Source organism: Fukomys damarensis, unplaced genomic scaffold (genome assembly GCF_012274545.1).
Source record: "Fukomys damarensis isolate Sample0158 unplaced genomic scaffold, DMR_v1.0_HiC HiC_scaffold_7, whole genome shotgun sequence".
NCBI classification, from domain to species: domain Eukaryota; kingdom Metazoa; phylum Chordata; class Mammalia; order Rodentia; family Bathyergidae; genus Fukomys; species Fukomys damarensis.
Genome location: NW_022900919.1, coordinates 19,225,602 through 19,253,160, shown reverse-complemented (window position 1 = coordinate 19,253,160; position 27,559 = coordinate 19,225,602). Strand labels below are relative to the sequence as shown.

General features: G+C 48.3%; 1 protein-coding gene and 1 pseudogene across 2 annotated transcripts in view; both read right to left on the bottom strand.

Moving 5' to 3' along the window:
* Positions 1 to 1,445: 1,445 nt before the first annotated feature.
* Positions 1,446 to 27,559, bottom strand: part of Wdr93 (WD repeat domain 93) — a 40,376-nt gene continuing 14,262 nt past the window's right edge. For both annotated transcript variants that reach the window (XM_010621068.2, XM_010621067.3), the window contains exons 7-17: positions 26,576 to 26,614; positions 19,035 to 19,119; positions 16,500 to 16,671; positions 14,076 to 14,146; positions 13,631 to 13,717; positions 12,570 to 12,689; positions 11,502 to 11,715; positions 10,272 to 10,335; positions 9,131 to 9,287; positions 8,665 to 8,854; positions 1,446 to 1,613 (exon numbers count right to left, since the gene is read on the bottom strand). In XM_010621068.2, coding sequence (XP_010619370.1) covers positions 1,514 to 1,613; positions 8,665 to 8,854; positions 9,131 to 9,287; positions 10,272 to 10,335; positions 11,502 to 11,715; positions 12,570 to 12,689; positions 13,631 to 13,717; positions 14,076 to 14,146; positions 16,500 to 16,671; positions 19,035 to 19,119; positions 26,576 to 26,614 — 1,299 coding nt within the window. In that variant the 3' untranslated portion in view covers positions 1,446 to 1,513. The remainder of the gene's footprint in view (positions 1,614 to 8,664; positions 8,855 to 9,130; positions 9,288 to 10,271; positions 10,336 to 11,501; positions 11,716 to 12,569; positions 12,690 to 13,630; positions 13,718 to 14,075; positions 14,147 to 16,499; positions 16,672 to 19,034; positions 19,120 to 26,575; positions 26,615 to 27,559) is intronic.
* On the bottom strand, positions 25,053 to 25,151 carry LOC117285260 (annotated as a pseudogene).

Below are 27,559 nucleotides of genomic sequence, written 5' to 3'. Positions count from 1 at the left end.
GGAGAGATGAGGGCACTCTGGGCTCCATCTTGACATCTGGACACAGCCACAGCCAGAGTCCCTCCTGGGAGGGCACTGGGTAATCTTGGGGACCAATCCGTCGTGGGGCAGTGGAGCTGGGATTCTGCCCTGCTGTTGAAATCGCCCATCAGGATTGGTTTCAGCCAATTCCACAGTTTCAGCTGTGTGTCCTTTTTCCTCTGTAAAACAGTGATAATGAGAACATCTCCACTGCATACAGCTTGGGTGGAAAATACACGCAGCACTGAACGTTGGTGCCTGTGGCCTTTGGGCACTATGTGAGGCCAAGGCCACCTTCCTAAGCTCTCCTGCCTCATCTTGCAAAAGGGGCTGACAGGCACCTGCTGCATGGAGGAAAGAGCTGTGCTGTCCCTGTGTTTCCAACCCTGTAGTGCCAAGGGGAAAGGGTCTCATCCAGGGACATTGAGCTGGACAGTATCGGTACCTGAAGGGAGGTGTCAGGCCAGCGAGGGGCATGGTATTTGACCAGGATGGGAGGAGAATAGGCACAGAGAAGCAGCTGTCACTACCACCACAGAGTAGCATGGGGCAGGTCAGGAGCTGAGACACAACCGCCTGCTGTTCTCAAGGGAACCACATGGTGTCCCAAGTGAGGTGCCCTTTAGTTGGGGGGGCATCTGCTCAATTTTCCTGGTTTTTTGGCTCCCCCGATCTCACCCCGCCAGACAGGGTCTTGCTATATGGTTCAGAACAACAGCCTTGAACTCCCTGTGCAGCCCAGGCTGGCCTCCAACTCACAGCGATCCTCCTGCCTCAGTCTCCCAAGTGCTGGGATTACAGGCATGTGGCACCATGCCCAGCTTCCCTGGCAGGGGTAGTTTCTAGAGATTAAGGGTCTCCAGGAGCCCCAGTCTCCTCTAGGGTCCTGGACCAGCAGTCAACGTCAGCAACAGTCTAAGTCCTACCAGCCACAGCACCCAGGCAGCCCCAGGCCGTCATCGCACTAGTCAAGTCCTGCCTTCAAAGAAATTATCTTTTTCCTTTCTTCCTTTGAGGCGCTGGGGATAGAACCCAGGATGTCTTGCATGCTCAGCTCGGAGCCACACCCCAAGCCCTTGGAGGTGGTCAGTAAGGGGCAGCAAGTAGTAAGGTGAGGGAAAAGTGGGAGGAGAGGAGAGGAAAGGGTCGGGCTGATTTGAGCAAAGCACTGTCCCAGCTGCTGAGGTGCGTGTTCCTCCCAGGCCTGGGAGAGCCTCAGCTGGGCCCTGCTAGGTCTGGGCTGGGGAAATGATGGGTCCACAACACAGCAACTTGGGGAGTGGAAACAAACTGCTGTTTATTCAGGCAACACATGGGCCCAACCAGGGCTCTGACAAGAGGCTTAGTGTTCTGGTCCCCAGGTATTGTTCCCCTTGCTGGCTCTGTGGAATGCAAGTCTGGGCCCCTTGGCATGTCTGTCGCTGTGTCCTCCATTCTGGCAGCGGCTGCCCAGGCAGAAGCCTCTTCGGAGTCCCCAGGCGGCCTTGTGGCGTCACTTCTGGAAGTTCTCTCTCTGGAGCAGCACGGAGTACCTGCGAAGCCGGGTCCACTCGTGGTCCTTCATCACCTGGGGTCTCTGCAGCTTCTGGAAGCTGAGGACCACAGAACCAGAGGTGAGAGGCGCCTCCCCACCTCCTGCTCCCCAGCCTCGTGCAAACTGGCACCGCCCTGTGCTCTAGGAGGTGACAACTGCTTCATCTCAGGGTCCTCAGGGCGGGCCCAGCTGGGTATAGTGGCACCCAGTCAGCCTTTGCTGAGGTAATGACAGACCAGGGCTGGACTAGGGGGGTACATGTGGATAGATGGGTTGGGGACTGAAAAGAAAGGCCCATTTGCAAACAAAAGCAGGTCTGCACACACGATGGAATGTTACTCAGCCTTCAAAAGGAAGGAGATTCTGATACATGCTAGCACAGGATGGACCTTGAGGACCTTATTCTGCCTCAAGGAATTCAGTCACAAGGGACAAGGACCACAGGTCACATTTCTGAAATGTTGGCTTTTAACCCTTTACAAATCAGAGCTTAAAGATATCAAATAAAAACATGTTTGGCACAGAACAACTCACTGTGCATGCAGACGGGCACCTTGAGTTGGGTCTGAGGTTCTGGGGGCGCTGAGTGTAGGATTGGGGTGCACTATTGTCTGGGTTTCCACCCTGGGCAATGGAGGGAGGTCCGGGCAGACAGCAAGAGAAACACTTTGAAAGACAGGGATTGTAGCTTTGGATTTGTTTTTTGAGACTCTGCATACGAGACATCTACGTGGATACAAGAAAATTCTAACTTAGAAAGCAATCTATGCCCCGTGTGGTGGTGCACATCTGTGATCACAGGACTTGAGAGGCCCAGGAAGGGAGATCATTGTGTATTTGAGGCCAGCCTAGACTACATAGTGAGATCCTATCTCAAAAAACAAAACAAAACAAAAAGAAAGAAAATGAAAGAGAAAAAAAAAATCAAACTGGGCATGGCGGTGCACCACATCTATGATCCTTGTATTCTAGGAAGCTGAGACAGGAGGATTGCAAGTTCTTGCTCAACTGGGCAACTTAGTGACTTACTGAGACCCTGTTTTAAAAGAAAAGAAAAGAGGGCAGGGATTTAGCTCAGTGGTTCTGCCGCCTGTCTCACAAGTACAAGGAACTGAGTTTGATCCCCGGTACCAGAAAAAAAAAAAATGACAGAGGGTGGGAGGAACGGGCTGGAAATACAGTTCTGTATGAAGGCTGGGGTTCAATCCTTTAAAAAAAAAAGTAATCTATACGTCGTTTCTTTAAAAGTACACACGAGTAGGCCTACTACAATGAGAATGAAAGCTCCTAATCTCACATCCTCATTTTCTGTTCCCAAAGCAACCATAACCAAAAGCTTCTTTCATATCCTTCAACATTTTTCCACCCAAGCACACACACTCCATCTAAAAAGGGTACTCGGAAGCATGCAACACACGGCTGTGAACCCTTTTCCACTTAAAATCCATCCCCAGAGGTCTGGGGATTTAGCTCACTGGTTCTACCATCTGCCTCGAAAGCACAAGGTCCTGAGTTTGATACCTGGTACCAAAAAAAAAAAAAAAAAAAAAAAAAAAATTCCACCCCCGGTCACCCGTGGGCAGTGCTGACTATTTCTGACACGCGGGGGGTCCAGGCCGGTGCTGGGATGTTGGGCTGCGGTGCACACCCGAGGAGCTGGTCTGCACGCAGGGGTGACGTGCAGGCTAGATGGCAGCGTGCTGCAGTTCAACCCCGTCCCTTCCCCCGTGAGCTGCCATCCCGGGAGGGGCAATCTGACCCCGGTGAGCCTCAGCTTTCCCACGGTGCTGTGCTGCTGCCGAGGCCAATGATAAAGGTGCGGGCCCCTAATCCCAGCATAAGGCAGGAGAATGGGGAGCTCCTGGTCAGCCGGGAGTACAGTGAGTTCAAGGTCAATCTGGATCCCGTTTGGCCCTCATCATCACGCTGCAAAGCACTTAGCAAGGCACCTGGCACATAGTAAGTGCACAACAAAGCTTCACTAATTATAATAGGAGGCGTTCTGCTGCTGCTGCTGCTGCTTAAATACATGGAAGTGAAATGCTGGGTTGAGAGCTCAGCACAACGTGGCATCGGAACTAGAGACTAAAAACGCGGGCGTGAACAGCTCACGCAGGGCACGGGTGATTTCTGAAGCACGACGCTGGCGGGCAGGAGGGCTTTTTCTGTGGCTCTAGCAATAAATAGTCGCTGACCTTTACAGAGTGCCCAGCAATGTAGTTTTCAAAGGTCAGCGGGCTGTGGCCCAGGCACCCGCTGGAGGGAGCCCGAGGCAGCTCTCTCCACCCGCCCACGGCGGTCTCCAGAGCCTGCTGCTCACGGTTCCGGTACAAGGCGGCCACTCAGTTCCAGTTACGAGACGCTTGGCACTTTCGTTTGGCTAAACAAGCAATCAAAATGACTTTAATCCAAAGCCCAACCAGAAAAATTGGCACTGACAAAGAACTCTTAGAAAAGGAGAACCTTGGCAGGAGAAAGAACCCAGGGCTGAAGAGAGTTTTACTGTACCGAATGCGTAACTGAAAGGTTACTCTTCATCCTTAATCTCCAAGTTAAACAAACACGGAGCTATTGATTTGTGTCTCTGCTCCCACAGCCAGTGTGGGAAGGGGTACACACTGTGGGAGGCCCTGGGTTGGCCCCCAACGTCTTTGGACCCAGCACCCTTCGAATCCTTTCTATTGCGCTGGGGCAATGACGCGGTGTGCACTCCAGAGAGGGCAGAGGGCGCCCCTGCAAGGCCCCCCGCGCAGTCCGCCTGGGGTCCACCGCCTGCAGGTCACTTTGGGGAAGGCTCCTCCGTCCCTTGTTCCTCAGGAACCGCAAAGGGAAGTGAGGACGGGCACCGAGTTTCAGCCCCACAGGTTGGTCGGGAAGGGGTGAGAACACCTCTCATCCGCCTGCTCCCCCTCCTCGATGAAGATGTCACCTGGCGTCACACAGAGCTCGCTGCCCTCTGCGGGGTGGACCGGGACTGTTGGGTCACCCGATCTGACCTCTGGGCTCTCACACAAGTTCTGGCGTGAAAGCGTGGACAGACTATTATTGCAAGTTTGGAACTTTGACTCTGTCGCCACATGAACTCTCGTAGTTTCACCTAGTTTCAGGGCCACTGGAAAGTTTTTCAGACACAAGGAGTAAACAGGAAAAAAACTAATACATGAAAGCCGGGAATGAACGCCTTTGGACTGGTACGGGTGCGGGGGTGGGTGGGGAGGCAAACAGCGCTGAGATCTGTGTGCCCTGCAGCGGTTCTCGGTGCCGCTGCCTGGTGGGACCCCTCTGTGATGGCGCGTTGGGAATATTTGGGAAAGCCCTGGACACTGGGCCTCAGAGCAAGCAGGACAGGAGCAGCCGTCTTTGAATCCAGTTTCCTGATTTATTTCTAGGACCCACATCAGAAAGTGTGATTCAAACACTGCTCAGGACCAAGGAAATGTGATCCCTGAGGTTAGCAGGAGGACTGGCTGGGCCTCCGCCCCAGGCAGGTCCCCACCAGCCCTCAGCTATCCTGTGTGCTCTGAGCCCCAAGCCTGCCCTGGTGCCCCCATCCGGCCTCTTCCCCGTGGAAGCTTCCAGGGGGTAGCACTCTGTCCCCACCCGCTACAGGGACCCTTCCCGGGGAGGGGCTGGCAGCGCCTGGGCACTGAGCTGTGGGACCAGGGAGGTGGAAGAGAACTTCTATTCCCAGTGAGGGGCCAGGATGTGCCTCAGTGTCAGAGAAGAAAGGTGGCCTTATCTGAGCAGTCCAATCAGAGGAGTGGTGCAGGTTACATACAGTACATAACACTGCACTGTCGCTGAGTGCAGGGGCGCACACCCTGGAGCACAGCATGCTGAGAGGCTGAGGTGGGAGGATTGCAAGTTTGAGCCCAGCCTGGGCAACTCAGAGAGAATATGTCTCAAAAGTAAGAAGGTGGGAGAGGGGCCAGGGATTTAGCTCAGTGGTGCCACCGTCTGCCCTGCGAGGTCCTGAGTTTGATCCCCAGCCAAAAAAAAAAAAAAAAAAGTGTGGGAGAGGCTGGGATGTAGCTGAATTTGAAGGTCCTGGGTTCAACCCCCGGTACCACCAAAGCCAAAAGTCAAACCTGTGTTTACAAATGCAGTAGTTTGGATGCTGAATGGTTCCTGAAAGTCCATTGGTTTTCAGACTACTCTGGAGAGTTGGTGGGAACTTTTAAGAGGCACAGGCAGAAGGGAGGTCCTGCGGTCACCCTCATGCTGATTACAGGCATGTGCCCAGCTCAGTTTATACATTTTTTATCTCAGGTTTTTGCTTAGAGGGACAGGAAGCTGATGAACAACAGCAACATTTTTCTCAAAATAAAAAAAAAAAAACATTAAATTAAGCCAGGTGTGGTGGCGCACACCTGTAATCTCAGCACTCGGGAGGCTGAGGCAAGAGGATGGCTGAGTTCGAGACCAGCCTGGGCTACATGGTGAGTTCCAGGTCAGTCTCAACTACATAGTGAGACCCTGTCTCAACACCCTCCCCAAAGCATTAAATTATATCCTGGAGTGACACAAAGTCAGATTTCTGGTGGTTTGTAATGGTAGGGTTACCAGTTAAGTTTCCTTTTTTCATTTTCTCGTTTCCCAGATCTCTTCAAGTATTTATATCTGATAACAGAAATTATGCATGCAGCATTTTCACTCTTCTGTTAAGGTAGTAGCTCCACCCTGGAGACCTTTTCTGTGGGCTCAGAAGGGTTCAGCAGGTCCACCTCAGCTGAGGGGGACAAATGCCAGTCTAGGCCAGGAAAGCAGGGGCTTGGACCAGAACAGAAGAAACAGAAACCAGCTCACCCAACCAGAAGCTCTCAGGCCCCAGTGAGGGCCCCAGGAGCTCCAGGCCATGGCCCTGGTCCAGAGAGCTCCTCCTGAGGCATGGCTAACCTGAGGCCCTTGACTTATTTTTCCATTAATCTGTTCTCCAGAACCATGCATATTTTTGGTAGAAAAGTTACAAGTTGCATATAGAGAAAACACAAGGAAAAACCACCACACAAACTTCCCTCACCCAAATTTAACCAATGTTCCCATTGTTGTACATATTTCCCACTTCTCTTTTACTCAAAATTGGGATTGTATTGTAAATGATATTTGGAAAACTTTCCTCATCTTTTTACTTTTATTTATTTAGGGTTGTTTTTTTGTTTTTTTTAGTAAGAAAAATTTATTGAGAAAGTTAGCTTCAGTCTAAGAAAGACAGAAGGGAGACTGGAAAATGGATTGCCCCTATTTAGTTTTTTTGAAACAGGGGCTTGCTATGTAGTTCAGGCTGGCTTTGAACTTACAGCAATTCTCCTGCCTCAGCCTCCCAAGTGTTGAGATTACAGGCATGCGCCATCACACCTGACATGATTTTGAAAAATTTCAAACCTATAGAAATGAACCTTCACCTAGATTCACTAGTTGTTAATGTTTTATCTTCAGGTCTTTCTCTCTCTCTTTCTCCATAAATATTTTCCTAGAATTCTCCATCTGTTAATTTTTTTTTTTTCATAATGGAGATCAAACTGGACTTTGTGCTTTCCAGGCAGGCAGCGGTCCCTCTGTTAAATTTTAACTGCGTCTGTCTATAAATATTTTCCCAGGCCACTTTAAAGGAAGTTGTAGACATTATGACACTTTTTCCTAAATTCTTCAGCTGTGTCTCCTAAGAGGAAATCATCAAGGGCTAGAATAGGAAGTCCCCATGTGAAGAATAGCCCAGCCTTGTCCGAAAAGCTTTACTAGGGGGTGAAGTCAACGATCACCTTCGCGGCCGCCTCCACAGCCCCCAGGGCTTCCTCCAGGCCACCTTTCACAACGTAGGAAGGGCATAGCTGTAGCAGATAGGGGTCTGGGGGTGCAGCTCAGTGGTAGAGCGCTTGCTTAGCTTACTCAAGGCCTGGGTTCCATTCGCAGTACCCCTTCCGCTCGAAAGGAAAGGAAAGGAAAGGAGAGGAGGAGAGGGGAGGAGGGAAGGGGAAGAGAGGAGACAGGTTACACGCCGAGCTGCGAAGCAAAAATGAGCTCTGGTGCCACTTAGTGGTGATGTCTAGAATTCCCCCAGGTATTTTTGTTTTTGTTTGTCTCCCTGTGTAGTCCAGGCTGGCCTTGCCCTCACTATGGAGTCCAGACTGCCTTGAACTCGTGGTAATCCTCTTGCCTCAGAGGAGTTCTGGGATTACAGAAGTGCGCCTCCACATCACATCTGGTTCCCCCAGGCATTTTGGGTTAACAGGGAAGGGATTTATGACCTCTGTCCTACCTACCAGTTATCCCAGCAGCTCACTGGGACACGGATTGGAAGAAACCTGGCTGTTCCAGGATGACAGAGGACCGATCATTGTGCTGGCCTGGCAGGGGGTGCAGAAAGCAAGCAAACTTTGGGGGCACGGGAGAGCAGGGAGAGGAGATGTCTATGCATGACCATTGTCTAGGTCAGTGATGGCGAACATTTTAGAGCCTTCAGTGATACACACAGCCTGCTATGGCACGTGTGCCACTGCTCCAGGTGATGGGTAAAGGAAAGTATCTCAGACCAGCAGTGCGCAAACTTTTCTATAGAAGGCCAGAGAATTAATAAGTCAGCTGTATCGGTCATGGGGTCTTTGTTGTCACTATTCACCTCTGCTGTTGTAGCACACAGCAGTGAACAAAGGGGCAGGATTATGTTTGAATAAAACTTTATTTACAAGGGGCTGGGATCTAGCTCAGTGGCACAGCAACTTGCCTAGCATGTGCAAGGTCGTGGTTTCAGTCCACAGCACCAAAACCAAACCAAAATGATCTCATTTTCAAAAGTGGGCAGTGGGTCAAATACAATCATAGTTTGCCAACCCATGTCCTAACCCCTGCCTACTAATCCAAACGTCCTTTTGAAAAAATGAAATCAAGAAAATAACAAAGATGGTCACAAGGAGAAGACATTCAGCTGAAGCCTTCCTTTCCTGTCAGCCTGAATGACTGACCCCTTTCCCATCCGTGTGGGAACCAGAGTGTGGTGCTTAGGGGCAAGATGAAATGCCCAAGGGACCTAACAACAGCGCAAACAAACTCCTTTGTCTCCAACCCAGACACAACCTTGAGCGCTGGGAGGAGTTAGACACCAAAATACTTACCTCTTCTGGAGCACAAGCTCACATCTTTTCTCCAGTGGCAATGCCATGTTCTCTGTTGAGTCCTCTTGGGGAATGGTACAATTTTGGGAGATATTTTCCAGGAGTGGATAGGCCTCAAAATTAAAACAGAAAACAGAATTCCAGGTGTCCTTGGCATCACTGGTGGGTTCCTCTTCATCTGGATGGTCACCTGTGAGGAACAAGAGCCCCAGCGCCTGAGTGACTGTGGTCTTGGGGGCTGGGACACTGGGGTTGAGGTGGGTGGGCTTGGCCCAGCGGAGGGGACCCCAGGAAGACCTTGCCAGCCCTGGATCAGAGATCCCTGTGGGGACTGAGCTGCAGCATCCTCTGGCTTGTAGGAGAGAGGACATGGTGGGGAGAGGGCCGGGTGGGGTCACTGTGCTTCACGGAGGCCTGGACAGTCAGCAGGCCCTCAGCCTGGGCAGGTCACGTTCCCCTTCCTTACCATGGAGCAGGAAGCAAGGGTGGTGGAAAGATACAACAAACAGTGGCTTCCAGGGGACAGCCAGGTGGTGGGCTCTGGGGGGAGCGAAGGCACAGATGGCTTCAGCCTTGGCCACGTCCATGAGGTTCACAGAGCCGTTCCTGGTGAAGATCAGCACCTGGGACACAGAGAGGTGGCAAGTGGGGACCCTACTGGTCTTGGTCCCCCACGGATGGCAGAGCACAGAGGCCATCCCAGCTGGAGTGACAGAAACAGCTGAATAGAAAATACAGGCGCAGGGAACCCCATGGGACCTTCCCAGGCACTGGGGGCCTGGGTGTGTGCTGACCTTCCTGACCGATCCAGGGCTGGCTTCTCCCCCCAGGCCTCGCCTCGCAGCCTCCTTGTGCCCAGCTCCTGGGCTCCTGACATCCCTCATCCCATGTCCCTTACCTAGGCCCCTCCTGCCTGGGTTCTGTCTTCTCGTGGTCCTGAGACCCTCCCGCTGCATGGCACTTCCTGTCCCACACAGTGGGTCTTGTCAGCTTCTCCACTCCCACTTCCTGTCACCTGTTCCTTCTGGGACACTTGATGCCGCTAGGAGGTATATGGTTTCCTTCCACATGGGACCCTGCTTGCCTCCTTTCCCAGCTTGCAAGACCCTCTTGGGGCTCTCCTTAAGGTCCCTCTCAGTCACTCTGTGAGCCCACGTTCCTGTTCACCTTACAATGGGGAGACCTCCTGGCACCCACCTCTGACACCCTCCACTCGCTAACCGGCTGGTGAGCTCTGCACGGACATTTTTACCCTGGGCTGTCTTGGAGCCGCCTCTGTATCCTTCAGGCCTTGCGGCTCTGCAGGGCCACACAGGGATCACAGCTGCTGCACTGTCAGTGAGGGATCAGTGCCTCACTCTCCGGGCCATCCGGTGGGCAGGCGCACGCAGCCTCCTCAGCTGGTCTCTCTGTGCCCCCCGCACGCGTCCCTCCTGCTCCACGCCCTAGAGATCTGACGATGAGCAGCCTGACTGTCCCTCCACACCTTGTGTGTGCCGGGCAAGCACTTTACCACTGAGCTACACCCCCAGTCCAACACATGGGTATTTTTTGAAGGAAAGACGAACACATTCACAGAAGGGGAATGTGAAATGGGTGGTACCTACCATGCCAGGCAAGGCAGGGACTGGGGCCACTGCACAGATGGCTTCATCCGGGTGCTTCACAGGTCTGCAGGGCACAAACACAATTCTCTCTACTAAGAGTTTCAAAGTTTTACCATCCTCTCTTGGGACCCATCTTGTGGAAACTCTGGGCATGCACACCAGGAGATATGTAGCAAAAACTAGCAGTGCAAATCCTCCCCTAGCAAGAGGATGCCAGGTGGTTGTGACATATGATACCATGAAAACGAAAGACCTGAGCTGCAGTAGCCAACAACTATAACTCTTGTAGCAATGTTGTAACGCGAGTTACAACAAATATAGCTGACAGACGAGTCGGAGGATATATAAAACAACACATTTTCATTTACAAGTTGCCTAAATAGCAAGGCTAAACAATATGCTGTTTAGAGATACAGTCGCACATACGCAGTTAATTCTTAAAGGAAATCAAAGGGATGATGAGTTTAGCAAAACAGTATGATAGGTTTAAAAAACACGGACTGTATTCATCAGTGACTCCCATCTACACGCAGAGTCCATTTTCCCACTACTTGAACGTGGGGATGGTGGTGGGGTATGGGTCGCCCTGTGGGACATTAGTAGATGTCACAGGAGCAGAGGCTGGAAAGGCATTGTGGGGGGGCTGCCCCTCCCTTGATGCAGGGCAAACCTACCCTAGTGCCCGGAAGCCTAGGGTGGAAGCCAGAGGAACAGAGCCCAGGTGCCCCCTGCCCCAGCCCTGCAGTCAGAGAGGAGAGCCCAGCTGCTCGTAGAATCGGGGCTCAACAAAGACTGCTTTCTTAGGCCACTAAGTTTTGGGGGGTTCGGGTTCTGTAGCAACAGATGATTAACACCCTGGGGGAGGAGCTGGGAGGCTGAGATTGGGGAACACACAGCGAGCCTCAGTGGAACACACGTACACACACAGGGTATAGAGTCATTTGCATGCATAAAGTCTTTTTAAACATTAAAAATACTGGGGAAACTGAGGAAAGGTTATGCTGGCAGACGTGAGTCTTCTTGGTCCTGTGGTACACGGAAGATGTCACATATGCCATCATACAATGTCAGAAAAACGTCAACCACACATGACAGAGATGGGAGCAGCTCAGTAGGGCAGTGGTGACCACAGGGAAAGTGGCCACTAGTTGGACGACTGCCTGTCTTTCCTGTGGAACAGTTTCCTTTGTCCGGCAGATCAGGGGCCCCATCTGCCCTCCAGCCACCCACCTGGTCACGAGCACCCTGCTGGTGGGTCCCTGTGTGCCACCGGCTGTCACCAGGTGGAGGGAAGCATCGGTGCACAGCACCACACACATCACTCGGGATCTCACCGCACCCTCTGGATACAGGTTCCGTCCCTTGTGGACCAAGAAGTACTTCAGGAAGTGAATGCTTTGGCAGAAACACCCTTCAGGAAGGGCGATAACCCCTAGGGGGAACCCTGCAGAGAGAAGTCACACGGCTGCTCAGGAAGGGGTGGGGTGGGGTGGCAGCTGTGGGTGCTGGCTCTGTGACCGGCAAGTAGTGAGGGACCAGGGGGAGGACAGAGCCAAGCAACAGGGGCCTCTGGCAGTGAGCCAGGATCTCGGTGCCCAGAAAGCCCCGAGAAGGAGCTGGGGAGGGGTGAACCAGGCCTGTAGAGGGCTCAGAGCCAGCAGGTGGCAGAGGGAGGCTGGGCCAGCCATGGCTGACCGCGGGCTGAGCTGAGCTGCACAGACGTGCAGCTGTGGGTGATTTCAGCAGAGGAGGTCATGTGTGTGCGGGCGAACATTCACCTCCCCATAAAGATGAAATGAAGCTGTGTGAAGGGCTTGGGAGGTGGCGAACCACAGCTTCACAGGCTCTTTGAAGGTCTGGTGGGAGGGACCCACCGCTGGGCTGATCCATTTTGGGGAAACAGATGTCACTGACTCTGGCGCCTGCAAAGCTGGTCCTGGGCCGGACTCCAGCAAGGTGCCTCCTCCTCCAACTCCTGCCCACCGACTGACCAAGTGCAGCGGGGAGATGCAGGAAGAAAACTTGCTTATGGCGAGAGCTTGAGGTGGAGGAGGGCAGGACCTCCTGTGCTGGAAGACACTTCAGAAGGGCAGTGGTGGCGCTCCAGCACCTGGCACGGTGCCCAGCACAAGGCCGTGCAGGCGCCAGCACCTGTTCCATCAGTTTGCCATGGTTTATATCTAATGGCTCCCAAAGCCCCACGCTCACAGGCAGGGCTTTGGGAAGAGGAGTCGGGAATTCCTGCTCCACACCACAGCAGAGACCCAGCAGGGGCCGGGGAGGGTACTGGAGACTCACCTTTGGCCATGTCCCACAGTGTAAGAGCCCCATCCTCACAGGCCAGCACCAGGTAGGAGGAGGAGCAGCAGAGCCGGGAGGCCACGATGGGTGCAGCACAGGGCCACACACCCTCAGGGTCTGCGGGGAGGACACCACTTACAGGGCCACCCCAGGCCCTGCCCTGCCCACAGCCTGCACCCAGATGACCTCCTGCCCGCTCGGGGCCTGGGCGCCAGGAGCCCTGTCTGCATGCACTAGCTCCTCTCCCTGCGAGCTGCCTGTCCTCCTCGGGGGGGACAGTAAACCACTTCCCGGACAGATCCAAGGCCAGGTGCCTTGCGGGCCCCATCTAGTTTAGTTTCCAAAAGGGTTCTATGAAGGAAGTCCTATTAGTACCCTTCACCCCATTTTACAGATGGGGAGACTGAGGCAGGACAAGAAGTCACTTGCCCAAGGCCACACGGCCAGTCAGTGTGGAAATGAAGACCAGGAGCTAGGCTGCCTGGAGGGGGTGGAAGGAAGGAAATTCCTTCTTTGTGAATGTGTACCACGACTTTTGGGGTACAAGACTAAAGTGTCACAGTGCACAGCTCCAGGCCTGTGTCTGTGTGGCGAGAGAATGAACAAAGGGAAAGCCAAGCACCTGCATTTTCTTGGTGCCCACCCAAGCTAAAGGGGCTCTGCACAGGGAAACCCTGCCCTCTCCACAGCCGAGCGTGGCCTACCTACTAAGCTCGGGGTTCCAGGCGAGAAGCCAGGCTGGAAGGGGAAGTGACAGGCCATGGCCACACGCCAGGATGGGCAGTCGGATGGGCAGCGCCTGGCGCTCACCTGCTGGGCGAGGCCCACACTCCTGTCACCCCCCCCTGCTGTGTGGGCCCTAGGACCTGACACTGCTCTGTCCCTCTTGACCTGTCACACTGTGCAGGCCACTCCCCAGCTGCAGAGCCCCACTTCTGTCTGCCCAGCTCTGGCCCCCGGAAGTGACTCCTTCGTCTCAGTCACAGACTCCCGGCCCAGCACAAGAGGACCTGTTCTCAGCCCCAAGCTCAAGCAGCTCCCATCTCAGGGAAAAGTACCGGCTTTGTCCTTCAGAGTTCGGTTCAGCGAATAGAGGAAGAAGTTGTGGCTTCCGGTCCAGTGTGTGCCCAGGACACAGGCCATCCCTGGGGAAGCGGAGAAGAGCAGTGTGGTGTGACACATCTGGGTGGCCTTCAGTCCCCATGAAGGAGTGGGCTCAAGGGGAAGTGGCTGAAAGTTGAAAGCTGTATTGAGGCAGTGAGCTTCCAGGGAACGGGGACAGGCACCCCCAGGGCTGCTCCCTGAAGATGGTGCCAGGCTTTATTATCAGGGACTTTGGGCCCTGATTTACACAGCAACTGTTAAGTCACTACTGGTGACCTATGTCCATGTCTGCCCCTCCCACTAGCAGGGTTGGCTAGGGTCACCTCTCAGGGGGCAGCCTAGGGGATCTCACTAAGGTGACTCCTTGCCCAGGACAACCAGCTGGGCACATGTGTTTACCTGAGGGGCTCCTGGCTTCGGCTGCTGTCAGGGTGATGCAACTAGGAAGTAGGAAGTGGAATGTGGCAGTGCTGGGAAGGAAAGAGATACAGTCAGTGAGGCGTAGGCTCCTTGGCTAGAAGGGAGAACAAACAGCTAGGGTGGCTCTTCCCACAGGCCCGGGGCTACGCTGTAACAGCTTTTCAGCTGCTGGCCCCGGTGGGACGTGCAGAAGTGGGATACTGGTGAGGGTGGCACAGCTGGAGTAGGGTCCCTGAGGGAGAGCCCCCTCTGTCCTGGGGAAGACCCCTGAATGAATAGGTGGACTTGGGTGATCTGCTAAGTGCTCCCTATCCTGAGGGCCGAATACCCAGGGGTGTGCTGAGAGGCTGGGTGTCATGGTTGAAATAGGAAGGATTCCCCAGAGGCTCACGTAGGAGTGTTCAGGGCTGGGACCTAGAGAGGTGAGTAGACTATGAGGGTCCTGACTGCATCAACAGATTCATCTGCTGATAAGTTCACAGCTGGATGGATGACTAGGAAGTGGGGCACAGTTGGAGGAAGCAGGTCACTGGGAGGGTGCCCTTGAAAGGTGTATCTTGTCTGCAGCCCCTTCCCCTCTCTCTGGCTCTTTCCCTCTCTGCTTCTTGACTGCCATAAGCTGAGCAGCTTTCCTTGCCACACTCTTCCACCATGATGTCTTTCCTTATCTCAGACCATAGCAATGGAACCAGTGGACCATGGACCGAACCCTCTGAAACCATGAGCCAAACTAAACCATTCCTTTTTTGTGTGTTTTGTTCTGTTTGTTTTTGAGACAGGGTTTTGCTGTGTAGTCCAGGCTGGCCTTGAACTCACTAGCTTGTAACTATACCCTTGCCTCAGCCTCCAGAGGGAACTGGGAGTAGATATGTGCACCACCATGTCTGGAATCTTTTTCTTCACGTTGCTATTCTTTACTATTTTGGTGTAGTGACGAAAACTGGTCCAGTGCATTGGGTCTTAAAGTAAAAGGACGTGATATGTAAGGCTTGCAGATTTTCATGGTACAAATACTGCCATGAAAGACTCTTTTTTTTTGGTACCAGGGATCGAACGCAGGTCCTTGCGCTTGCGAGGCAGGCAGAGGAACCACTGAGCTAAATCCCTGGCATAAGAGACTATTAACAGCAGTGTAACACTGGTTTTTGAAAATCCCTAGACACTGTATCTTGCTAGGCTGTAGGGGCCAGGCTGCAGCACATTACTGAGCCTAGGTAGGGGTGCAGCTCAGTAATGGCTCAGTTGTCATTAGGACTTGGTCTTCAGACTCTGTGTCCTGAAGTGAGGAAATCCAAGGTCCACCTGACAGCAAGATGAGCGGTTTCATTCCCTGTGTGAAAGTGAGAATATTTACTTAGACCCACAGCAGCTGTGAGGAGAGCACATACGGAAAACCAGTTCCGCCACACATACTTCCAAGACTGGACATGGTTTTCACCCACATGGTGTGGGTTACTGAGGCCTAACTGCGGAATGAGTTACAATACATGAGAAGTCTTGTCGGTAATCCCAGCTGTGAGGGTGGGGCAAAAGGACTGCAAGTTCAAGGCCAGCCTGGGCAACTTAGCATGATTCTAAGAATAAAATAGAAAGGGGCAAATGTGTGACTGCATGATACAGCGCTTGCCTAACACGTACAAGGCCCTGTGTTTGATCCTGATATTGAAAAAAGTGGTGATATATTATACTAATTGTACACCTATCATCTGTTCCATTTAGAAGGACAAAAGGAAATTGAGAAAAATGTTAATAGTGGTGATCTTTATTTCCACTTTTAGGATCTTCTGTTGTTTAGAAAATCATGGAAAAAATTTGAGAGAGATGTCATACATAAAACTGTAAAATAAATTCTATTTCTCACTTCCATAGTTATATATTATTTTTCTTTTCTGGTAGTGGGAATCAAACCCAGGACCTCATACATGCTAGGCAAGTGCTCTACACTGAGCTGCACCCCTAGCTATTCCTTCTTTTTAATTCATGGTTGTTGTTTTTTTGTTTTTTTGTTTTTTGTTTTTTTGAGACAGGGTCTCACTATGTAGTTGAGACTGACCTGGAACTCACTATGTAGCCCAGGCTGGTCTCGAACTCACAGTGATCCTCCTGCCTCAGCCTCCCGAGTGCTAAGATTACAAGCATGTGCCACCACGCCTGGGTAATTCATGTTTTGTATTTAAACAGTCTTCACACAATATTTTTTAAAAATCTGGACCAGGAATGTAGCTCAGCAGCACTGCCTGTCTGGCGAGTGTAAGGTCCTGAGTTCAAGTCCCAGTACTGGGGGGGGGGACTGCTGAAGTTCTCTAAAAATTTCCCCAAACCCGAGCTTCCAGACCCAGGCCTGACCCAGGTCTCTGGGTTAATTCCTGCATGTGCTGGGGGCTCCCGTTCTCCGAGGCTCACCTGAGCGGCTCCTCCCCCGCCTCCCTGTCCAGGTGCTTCTTGTAAGAGGCGTGGAAGAGCTCCGTGTGCCGCTCCCACTGGCTGTCCCTGATGAAGTGGTTCTGCCCGGAGCCCAGCCCGGAACAGTCTTCTACTTTTGCAAAGACTTCCAGGGGGCTTTTAAATGTGGTTCCTTGATTGAGAATATTCCAGAATTAGTCAGAGCATCTGGCTGTCCCCCTTTTCTTGACTTCCTGCCTTTCCCTTCAAGCTTCTCACTTCCCTCGCAGAAGCCTCATCCCTAGAAGTCCATTCTTTTTCTGCAGTCCGTTTGGGACCTGGGTGTATAGTCCCAGACCTCTGGCTCACAGAGCCCCCGAGCAAGCAGCTGCCCTCTCTCCTCCCATGCCTCCATCCCCACCACACACCACACACAAGCCTGAATTCCAAATGAACTGGAGAGGCAAATATGAAAGGCAAAATAATAAAGCTCTTAAAAATAAGATAAGCAATATCTTTACGACCTCTAGATAGGGAAAGACTTTTTGCAAGACACAGAAATAACTTTCAATAAAAGAAAAATTTGACTACATTAAAAATTAAGAGCTTCTAATCACCAGACACATCCCTAAAAGCATGAACGACCAAGCCACATAATGGGAAAAGATGTTGGCAAAATACATAAAATTTACTAACGGTCCATAATTAGAATATATCAAGAATTCCTATAAATGATTGAGAACTTTTTATTCCTTAAGTAATCCAGTATAAAACAGGCAAGAACATTATACAGGCTGTTCACAAGGAGAGATCTTTCAAATGGCCAATAAACACATGGAAAGATGCTCAATATCATTAGTCATCAAGGAAACTGTAAATTAAAGTCATAGTGAGATACCACTACACACCCCCCCATGGCTAAAATTTAAAAGACTCACCATACTAAGTGTTGGTGAGGATATGGAGAACCAGCACCACTGATTACAGTGGCTGCCGCTCCCCCTTTTTCTGGTACTGGGAACTAAACTCAGGACCTTGTGTTTACCAGGCAGGTGTGGTGCCACTGAGCTACATCCTCAGCCCTCTCCCCTTCTCTGTAGCGCTGCCTCCCTTACATCACAAATTTCCACTTATGCTGGGGTCTGTTTATCTATGTTCTGACCTTTCTATCCTGCTTCATGCATCTATTTTTCTACTATTATAACCTATCTATATTTCTATATTTAATCTTTCTCTCTCTATCTATATAGATAGATAGACAGTTGGATAGACAGGTAGATAAATAAATAGATTTTTTTTTTTGTTTTCTTTGAGACAGGTTCTCACTATGTAGTTGAGACTGACCTGGAACTCACTATGTAGCCCAGGCTGGTCTCAAACTCACAGTGATCCTCCTGCCTCAGCCTCCCAAGTGCTGGGATTACAGGCCTGCACCACCATGCCCAGCTTTAATCTATATTTTTATTTTGTATTCATCTTTTCTTAGTTACTATAACTTTAGAATAAATCTTGATAGACCAATTCCCCTCACCACATTTGTTTACAAAAGTGAACCGGCTATTCTTTGTCTGTCTCATTCCCCCTTTTTCATTTGTTAGCTTGCTCTACCACTGATCTACATTTTTGTTTTGAGCCAGAGTCTCACTAAGTTGCACAGGCTGGGTTCAAACTTGCAGTCCTCCTGCCTCAGCCACTCAGGTAACTGTGCCACCACGCCTGGCCTCACTCCTTGTTTTTTAATGGTTGCAGAGTATTCTTCTGTATAAGTGTAGCAGATTTGACCTTACAGTCTGTCTCTTCTGTAAATGATGCCACAGTGAGCATCCCTGTAGGTGTCTTGGGAGGACTTGTGAGTGCTGAGAGGGTGCACTGTTTTCCCTGCGTGTAATGACTCTTGATCTCTGCTCCTCTTAACCAGCCCCCACTTGCCCTTCCGAACCCTGCCCACACGTCCCTTCCTCTCATAAAGCCTTGGCCTGGCAGGGCAGTTGACCACTCTTACTCTGTTTGCCTGGTCCTAGACATTCCTGCTACTGTTCTTAAGCACCGTTACCTACTGTGGTGGCTTCCTTCCATTCTCCCCCGGACACCATCAGTTTCAAGGAGATGGGTATCTGCAATGGGCACTTGGAAAACACTGATGAGTGAATTACCCAGGGGTGTAGGAATGATTCCACCCAGCAATCAGAAGTGATGTCTCCCTTTCCTGACCTTCTGATTCTGTTAACTGACTCTCTGTAATATTTGGGTTCTTTTGTTGTTGTTGTTGTTGTTTTTAGATCCCAGAGATTATGAGCCTTAAAAAATGTCCTTTTCAAAACTATATATTTAAGGGCTGGGGATGTAGCTCAGTGGCACCACGCTTGCCTCGTAAGTGCAAGGTCCTGAGTTCCATCCCCCTTATGGGGGGGTGTGAACAAAAGCAACAAAACTACGCATTTAATTAGATATTGCTGCTAATAAGCAGAAAAATAGGAAATTGTGGAAGAAAGTTAAAGAAAAAAATGGAGAAATCAATGCCAAAGGGAAAGAGAATATTAGCTATATCGTATTTACCAGTGATTGGTTTAGGTGGTTTGATCTTCATTATGTGAAATGGAAGGCTCAATTTAAAGTCACTTTTAAAACAAACATTCACATCCTAAAATAAGAAAAAGGCACAGTCAATAAGCCAACAAAGAAGATAACACAGAATCATTTAAAATACTCCTTTGGGGAAAAAATACTCCTTCTAAAAGAAGACAAAAAAAGGCAGATGGGACAAAAAGCAAATAAATAGTAAGAAAGTAGATTAGAACTCTGACCTATCAATAGTCACTTTAAATGTATACGGCCTATGGGCTGGGGATTTAGCTCAGTGGTTCTGCTGCCTGCCTCAAAAGTGCAAGGTCCCAAGTTCAATCCCCAGTACAAAAAAAAAAAAAAAAAAAAAAAAAAAAAAGTAAATGGCCTAAACCCATAATTAAAAGGCAGAGATTGTCAGACTGTATAGAAAGAGAAAGCCCAATTATATGCTATGAAAAAGAAACAGTTTCCAAATAAAGACACAAATATATGAAATGTAAAAGCACAAAAAAAGATACACATCACTAAAACTAATAAAAAGACAGCATTTTCAATCTGAAAAAGAATATTACCAGGGACAAAAATCGAGTAATGATAAAATGGTCACAAGAAAAGATAACATCACGTCAAAATACATGAAGCAAAACTCATACAAGTGAAAAAGGAAATAGATAAACCTACAGTCTTAGAGTCCTCTTTCAATTAACTGATAGAATAAATAAAAAGTGAGTGAGGACATGGACATTGAATAACTTGCTTAATAACTGCAGACTACATATTCTTTTCAAGGGTGCTACCAAGATATACTATAATCTGGGGGTAAAACATGTCTCAATAAATTTAAAGTTTCAAATAACATGAAGTATGTTCTCTGATCATAACAGAATTAAATGTGAAGCCAGTAAAAGAATGATATCTGCAACATCTCCAAAAAATGCACACTAAATAATCATTTGGTCAAAGAAGAAATAAAAAAGCAAACTAAGAAGTACTTTGAATTGACTGAAAATGAGAAGATACCAGGTTTAAAGGACACAGCTAAAGCAGTGCGGCTGTCCCTCAATATCTGTGAGATGGTGGTACCAGGACTCCTTTGGCTATCCAAGTTTCTGGGTGCTCAAGTCCCTTATATAAAAAGACATAGTATTTACATATAACCTACACAGATCCTCCCCTGTACTTTTACAATTATCCCTAGAGTACTTATCATATCTAATACAAAGTAAATGACAGAAAAAGTCTGTACATATTCAGTAGAGATGCAATTTCCTTCAAATTTTGACCTGAGTTTGACCTAACTTTGCAAGTGTGTAATCTGCAGATAGGAAGGCTGGCCTTAGAAACTAAATGCTTATATCAGAAAAGAGTATCTCAAGAGGCCAGGTGTGGTGGCACACGCCTGTAATCCCAGCACTCTGGAGGCGGAGGCAGGAGGATCACTGTGAGTTCGAGACCAGCCTGGGCTACATAGTGAGTTCCAGGTCAGTTTCAACTACCTGTCTCAAAAAACAAACAAACAAAAAAAATCAACCAACCAAACAAACAAACAACAAAAGAATATCTCAAATCAGTGATCTGAGCTTCTATCTTAAGAAGCTTACCTTAAAAATCAACTGGAAATCTATTAGATAGCACAAGAATAAATAATACAGAAAAATTTATGAAACCAAAAGTCTGCTCTTTGAGAAGCTAATAAAATTGACAGCTAGGTGTGGTGGCACAGGCCCATAAATCCAGCTCACTTTGAGTTTTGAGGCCAGCTTGAATTACATGGTAAGACCCTGTCTCAAAAAAACCAAAAAAAAAAAAAAAAAAAAAAAAAAAAAAAAAAAAAACCTTAAAAAAAAAATCGACAAACTTCTGGCCAAGCTGATTAAGGAAAAGAGAAGATACAAATTATCTGGAATGAGAGAGGGCCAGGGATTTAGCTCATTTGTGCCACCTCCTGCCTCTCAGTTGCAAGGTCCCAAATTCAATCCCCGGTACCAAAACAAAACAAAAACCTGGAATGACAGAGATACCATCACATGGTTTTTACAGAGACTTAAAGAACAATAAAGGGCTGGGGGCAGCTTGGTGATAAAATCCTTTCCTGGCATGCATGAGGCCCTGGGTCCTACCCTCAGCTCAGAAGGGAGGGAGGAAAAGAAGGAAAGAAAGAAAGAAAAAGGCACAAATAAGTAACATTAGGAATAAGAGATATAAGAGACAGGAGATTTTTAAATTTTATAATATAGGAGAAACATTTATACACATATATACTAATAAACTAGAATGTCTAAATTAAATTACTACTGAAATGGACTCAAAATTTTAAAAATTATGGACTAATCACCCTTGAAAAAAATGGAAAACATAAAAAATTATTCAGACCTAAAGAGAAAAGGAAAGATATTCAACTTTACAAAACTAGCATACAGTATTCCAAAGCTGATTAGGGAACAATCCATACAAAAAAGCTAAAAGGCAATCTCAAATTAAACTTCAAATTAACCCATGAACACAGAGCTATCAATCAATAAACATAAAATGATTAATTTTCTTGGCTATTATTTTATTTAGGATTTTAATGTTAGCCAAACAAATTGATAGTATAATCATCATCAAATGAATTATGACCATCTAGGCATGGAAAGACGAATGTTTCAACACCAGAAAATCTTTTTTATTTTTATCTTTTTCAGTATTGGGGATTAAATCCAGGGGACTACTACTGAGCTACATCCCTCACCAGTTTTTTGAGATGAAGCCTCAAGGCTTTGAACTTGCAATTTGAACTTGAACTCAGCCTCCCCTCTAGCTTGGATTATAGGCATGGCCACCAACCCTCAGCTAGAAAATCTACCAATGCAAATCATTTCATTAGCAGATTAAAGGAGAAAAAGTCATCTTGAAAGATGAGAGATGGTCCAACCATTATTCAAAACAGTATGTAGATTTCTTTCTTTCCTTCCTACCAGGGATCTAACTTGGGACCCTGCACTTGCCAGGCAGGCACAGAACCACTGAGTTAAATCCCTGGCCCAGAATGTAGATTTCTAAAGAAATGAAGGATAGCATGGGCCCCAGATTTAGCTCAGTGGTGCTGTGCGTGCCTGGCAAGTGCAAGGTCCTGAGTTGGATTCCCACTATCAAAAAAAAAGAAAAGTTACAGCTAAAACAGTCTTTGATAATCAGGGATAACCAAGGTCATACATAATAACAAGTCTCGACGGAGAAAGAGAGAACTGCCATGTGACCCAGCAATCCCACTTCTGGGCATATACCCAAAGGAAATTAAATCACCTCCTCCTAAAGACACCTACACACTCATATTTATTGTAGCAGTCTTCACAACAGCCAGGATATGTAAACAACCCAAAAGTCTGTGAACAGACAACTCGGTAAAGAAACTGGGGTGCATATATCTACAGTGCCATATCCTAGCCCTTAAAAAGAATGAGATCTTGTTGTCTGCCACAGCATGAATGAGCCTAAAGGACCTTATGTTAAATGAACTAAGCCAGTTTCAGAAAAATATTGTGTGATGTGATGTATTAATCAGCTTTCCACCACTATTACAAACTACCTGATAACAAGCTCCTTATGAAGAAAAGAAGTTTATTCAGCTCACAGTTCTGGAGGCTGAAAATGCAAATAACACAGCTCAGGGTCTGTGACAAGGCCTTTCCCTCAGCGACATCACCTCACGGTAAGAGGAGAGTGAGTGGAAGCAAGTGATGACCTCTAGAACCAGGAGCAGATAGGAGGAGGACGATGGGAGAGCAGGCCAGGCCTCCCACCAGGCTCCACCTCTTAAAGGTTCCACAGCTGCTCCCAACCCCGAGCCCCAGCACCAGGCCTCCAATCACAATAGACCCTCTGGGGGGGCGCTCAAAACACCCTAGAACCGCACCAAAGGACCTCACTCACATGTGGGATTTTTTAAAAACACCAAACATTCAGAAACAGAAACAACAGTGATTACAGTCATGCTGGGGCACGAGGTAGGGAGGGAGAGGAGGGACACAGTCAGATATGCAGCAGGTATGCAGGAGGCACAAGCCTGGAGTACGAAGGTACATGAAGACTTAGGTAAGGAAACCACTGCACACGGAAGGCCTGCTAAGGCAATTTTACTGCTTTTATATAAACCAAACAAGGGTAACTGTGAGATGGCGGATATGTTCATTTGCCTCACTCTACTAACCTTTCTCACTATCTATAACGTCATATATCCAAAATTTATTTTTAAAAAAGATTAGGGGAAAGATTTGATAAAAGTCAGTATCTGTCTGATTTAAACAAAACAAGACTCATAGCAAACCCAAGTCCAGAGTGACACATACTTAACCTGATAAAGGAGCTAGCAAGTCTCACATTTAAGCAGTCACTGTGACAGATGCCCCATTAGTCTGCTACTATTTAACATTTTATTAGAGATCCTAGAAAATTTAAAAAGGCAAGAACAATAGATACAAGGAATAAATGTTTGAAAGAGGAAAAGTTAGCAGTATTTATAGTTACAAGTATTTATCTAGAAAGTCCAAGATTATCAACTGGAAAACCATTAGAACCAATAACTAAGTTCAGCGAAGAGGCCACTAAAAGCACATACACTTGCAATCCCAGCTAGAGGGGAGGCTGAGGCGGGAGGATCACAAGTTCAAGCCAAGCCTGGGCAACTTAGTGACTTAGCAAAACCCTGTCTAAAAATGAAAAAAAATTTAAAAAGGGCTGGGGATGTAGCTTACCATGAAGGCCCTGGGTCCAATCCCTGGTACTGGGGGGAAAACAGGGTCAGTGGTACCAGGACTAGGGTGAGAGAATGAAGAAGGCAAAGCTAAAGGAGGAAAACTCGTCCTTAGGTGCCAACTCCACAGTCACGTGACCCTAGGACTACCTTTAAAAAGTCTGTCCCTGTGCTCTAATCTTGGCCCCAGGGGCCAGATACAAGACAAATCCACAAACATCAACAACTTTCCTGTGGATCAGTGTGGTGGACATTTGTTACCTTTTCGGCTACCCAGCCCTAAACACTTCTTCCATTTTGAGAAGACTCTCGTGAAGACTTGAAGCTCTCTCTTTCTAAGGAACTGAGGGGCCACACATTTCTTCTTCCTGTCCCTTGGAGATAAGGGCTGGTGCATGATGTAGACTCAGCCAGTTGCAGACTATTGCCTATGGCTTCGAATCTTGAGGGAGGGACCCAGAGAGCCACTGTGATGCAGGACGAGAAGCCATCCCCAGTGGAGATGGCCATGTCTGGAGCTTGGCAGAATCATCATGAAAAGCTGGGCATCAGCTATGGTGCCTTTGTACGGTGAGGGTGATGGCACCTGGCAGTGTGGTCTTGGTGTCCTCTGGCTACAGCATTTTTACTGCCTACCTCCCTTGTCTCCTGCCATTTTTTTGAAACTTGACATCTTTCCAGTTTCTTTGCTGCAGCTAAGGATCTAATACCAATCCAGCCAGGGACTGTGTGCGTCAGCCTTCTACTACTGTAACAAATACCCGAGGTAACCAGCTTACAGAGAGAAAGGGTTTGCCTTGGCTTACAGTGTTTAGGGGTCCAATTATGACTGCCTGGCACTATGGCTTTGGACCTGCGGTCACACATCAAGGCAGGAACATGAGGTAAAACAAAGCTGCCCACCTCATGGTCAGGTATAAAAAAAATACAGGAGACGAAGGGACCAGGACCCAGTGTCTCTTCCACAGGGGTGTCCCTGATGACCAGAAGACTGTCCACTAGATACACCTCTTAAGTTCTCCACCCTCTTCCAACAGCACCCAGCTGGGACAAAACCTTCAACAGCACGACTTAGAGGACATTCAAAATCCAAATGACAGCAGACCAGCAATAACTAGTTGGAAATCATAGGTGACAGAATGAACACATGCCTTTAATTCATTCCCTCCTGAAGGCTCATTAAAATGACAGAAAATAAAATTTAAAGCTTATAAAATCATAAGGATAGAGAGAATAAAAGTGGGGACAAAAATAACACTTAAAAAAAAAACCAACCACAAACTATGGCACACTTCACAAATTTGGGTGTCACCCTGGCCATGCTAATCTTCTCTGTATTATTCCAACTTTAGTATATGTGCTGCTGAAGTAGGCACAGAAGCAACACAATTTTAAAGCTGGAAAGAAGATGGCTAACTGAATAAGTGGGTCCCAAAACATAGGACACCTATAGTCTCAGCTAATCGGGAAGCTGAGGCAGGAGGATCGCTTGAGCCCATGGGTTCATGAAGGACCTGAGTGGCCAGACATGGTGGTGCACACCTATAGCCCCAGTACTTGGGAGGCCGAGGCAGGAGGACTGCTGTAAGTTTGAAGCCAGCCTGGACTACACAGTGAGTTCAAGGCCAGCCTGAACTACATAGTGAGACTCTCTCAAAAAAGCAAATAAAATTTTAAAATAAGGACCTGGACAAGATACCGAGACCCCCATCTCAAACATAAACAAATGTACAAAGAAAGTCAGCAATAGGTCTGACCCCTGTTTGCCCTCAGCCACTCAAGTTCCCAGACTAGCTGTTCTCAGCCACCTGAGCCCCAAAACAATAACTCCCCACCCCGTTGCACCACCTGCACTGCCAGATCACAGTGTGCCTGGAACAACAAAACACTAGCTTATCTATGCCAGCCTTTGTCATGGCTGTTGCTGCCCAGCTATTCTTGCTTCACTAGTCCCACTCCCACCCTGTAATCCTAACCATATAAAACCCAGCATAATACATCTGACTCAGACTCACCGTTGGAGTTATTCCACGGAGGTCGTGCTCGGGACCATAAATTCAAACTGGCTGTGTTTTTTTTTTTAAATCGGGTTGCCATTCTTTACCTAACAGATCTGAACTCAGCCTCGTAGCCACCTAATTTAGACTGCAAATTCCCTAAAATGCAAGAAAATGGCAGCTCCAGGATCTCTGGGAGTTACGGTGCTGGTGGGAGTGGTGAAAGCAGGAGTGGCTGAAAAATCTCTTGGCGAAGCCCAAGCATCTATACTCTTAGATTCCCGCATCAACTGCATACAGCCAGAGGAATGAAGTTGAAGTTTATACACAAAATGTTCAGGTCATATTCAACTCCCAAGGCAGCTTATAAAATTATGAGCCAAACTGCACATGGCCACTCTAATACCTCACAATATTGGGAACCTGGCAGAGGGAAGTCAGAATGAAAAGAGGCACAGGTTTTAAGTGATTGTGGTTTAAATATGCTATTTTTGCCAGTTGTATAAAAATATAAGACCAAGTGAATCCATTGCTAGGACCCCTCGTAAGGCCTTCAAGGGGGCCCCAGAAGTGAGGACCCCTGAAATGTACTTGCTCCCCAGACCCAACCCTGGCCGTGACAAGGGTCACGTATTCTCCAGGGTGGGAGGCCAACTTCAGGGACCTGAGACACGAGATTAAGTCACAGAGAATCGGAAAATAGTATTTGGATGGGACATTTTACCCATATATTTGATATTTAGAAATAAGAGTCTTTAAATGTAACAGAGATCTATATGAAGATTTTCTTTAAAGTTTCTTACCACGTCTGCATTGTCTGGAGTTGTAGGATCAAGAGAGCTCTGGGGACAAAAATGAGAAATGAGTCCGTGAACAGTCTGCTGCGTGGCCCCTTCCCCTGTGACCATCCCAGGGGTCCTTCTTCCTCCCTGCTCTCCTTGAGGGAAATGAATCTCTTCAGTAGACCTGGAGGATCAATATTGGGGTGGTCCTCCGGCCTACAGCATTTTAACACACAATCCTTGTTCTCTGGGACCCTAAACTATAGTTGGGAAAACAAATACTTGACAATAAGAGAAAATGGGAATGAACAGAGGTGAGCACTATTACAAAAGTAAAAGTTGAAGTGTGTGGTTTTTTTTTGTTTTGTTTTGTACAGGGATCCAACTCGGGACCTTGTGCTTGGCGAGGGAGGCAGCAGAACCACTGAGCTACATCCCCAGTGCCATGTTTCTTTTTTTTGAGAAAGGATCTGGCTCTAGCTCTGTAATTTAGGTTGGCCTTGAACTCACTATGTAGTCCAGGCTGGCCTCAAACTCGTGGCAATTTTCCTGCCTCAGCCTCCTGGGTGCTGAGGTGTGCACCATCACATCTGGCTCTGAAGTGTTTCTTTTCTTTTCTTTTTCTTTTTTTGTTTTTTTTGTTTTTTTGAGACAGGGTCTCACTGTGTGGTTGAGACTGACCTGGAACTCACTATGCAGCCCAGGCTGGTCTTGAACTCACAGTGATCCTCCTGCTTCAGCCTCCCGAGTGCTGGGATTACAGGCATGCTCCACCATGCCTGACTTCTTTTCTTGTTTTTGACACATAAAAATTAGACCTATTTGGGCCAGGGATTTAGCTCATTGGTTCTACCACTTGCCTCACAAGTGCAAGGTCCTGAGATTGATCCCCGGTACGAAAAAAAAAAGAGACATTTCTAGAGTACTATGTGATGTTTCTGTACATGTATATACTGTAATGTTCAGAAAGTGAAAATTTATGATTGGCAAAATATAGTAATAATG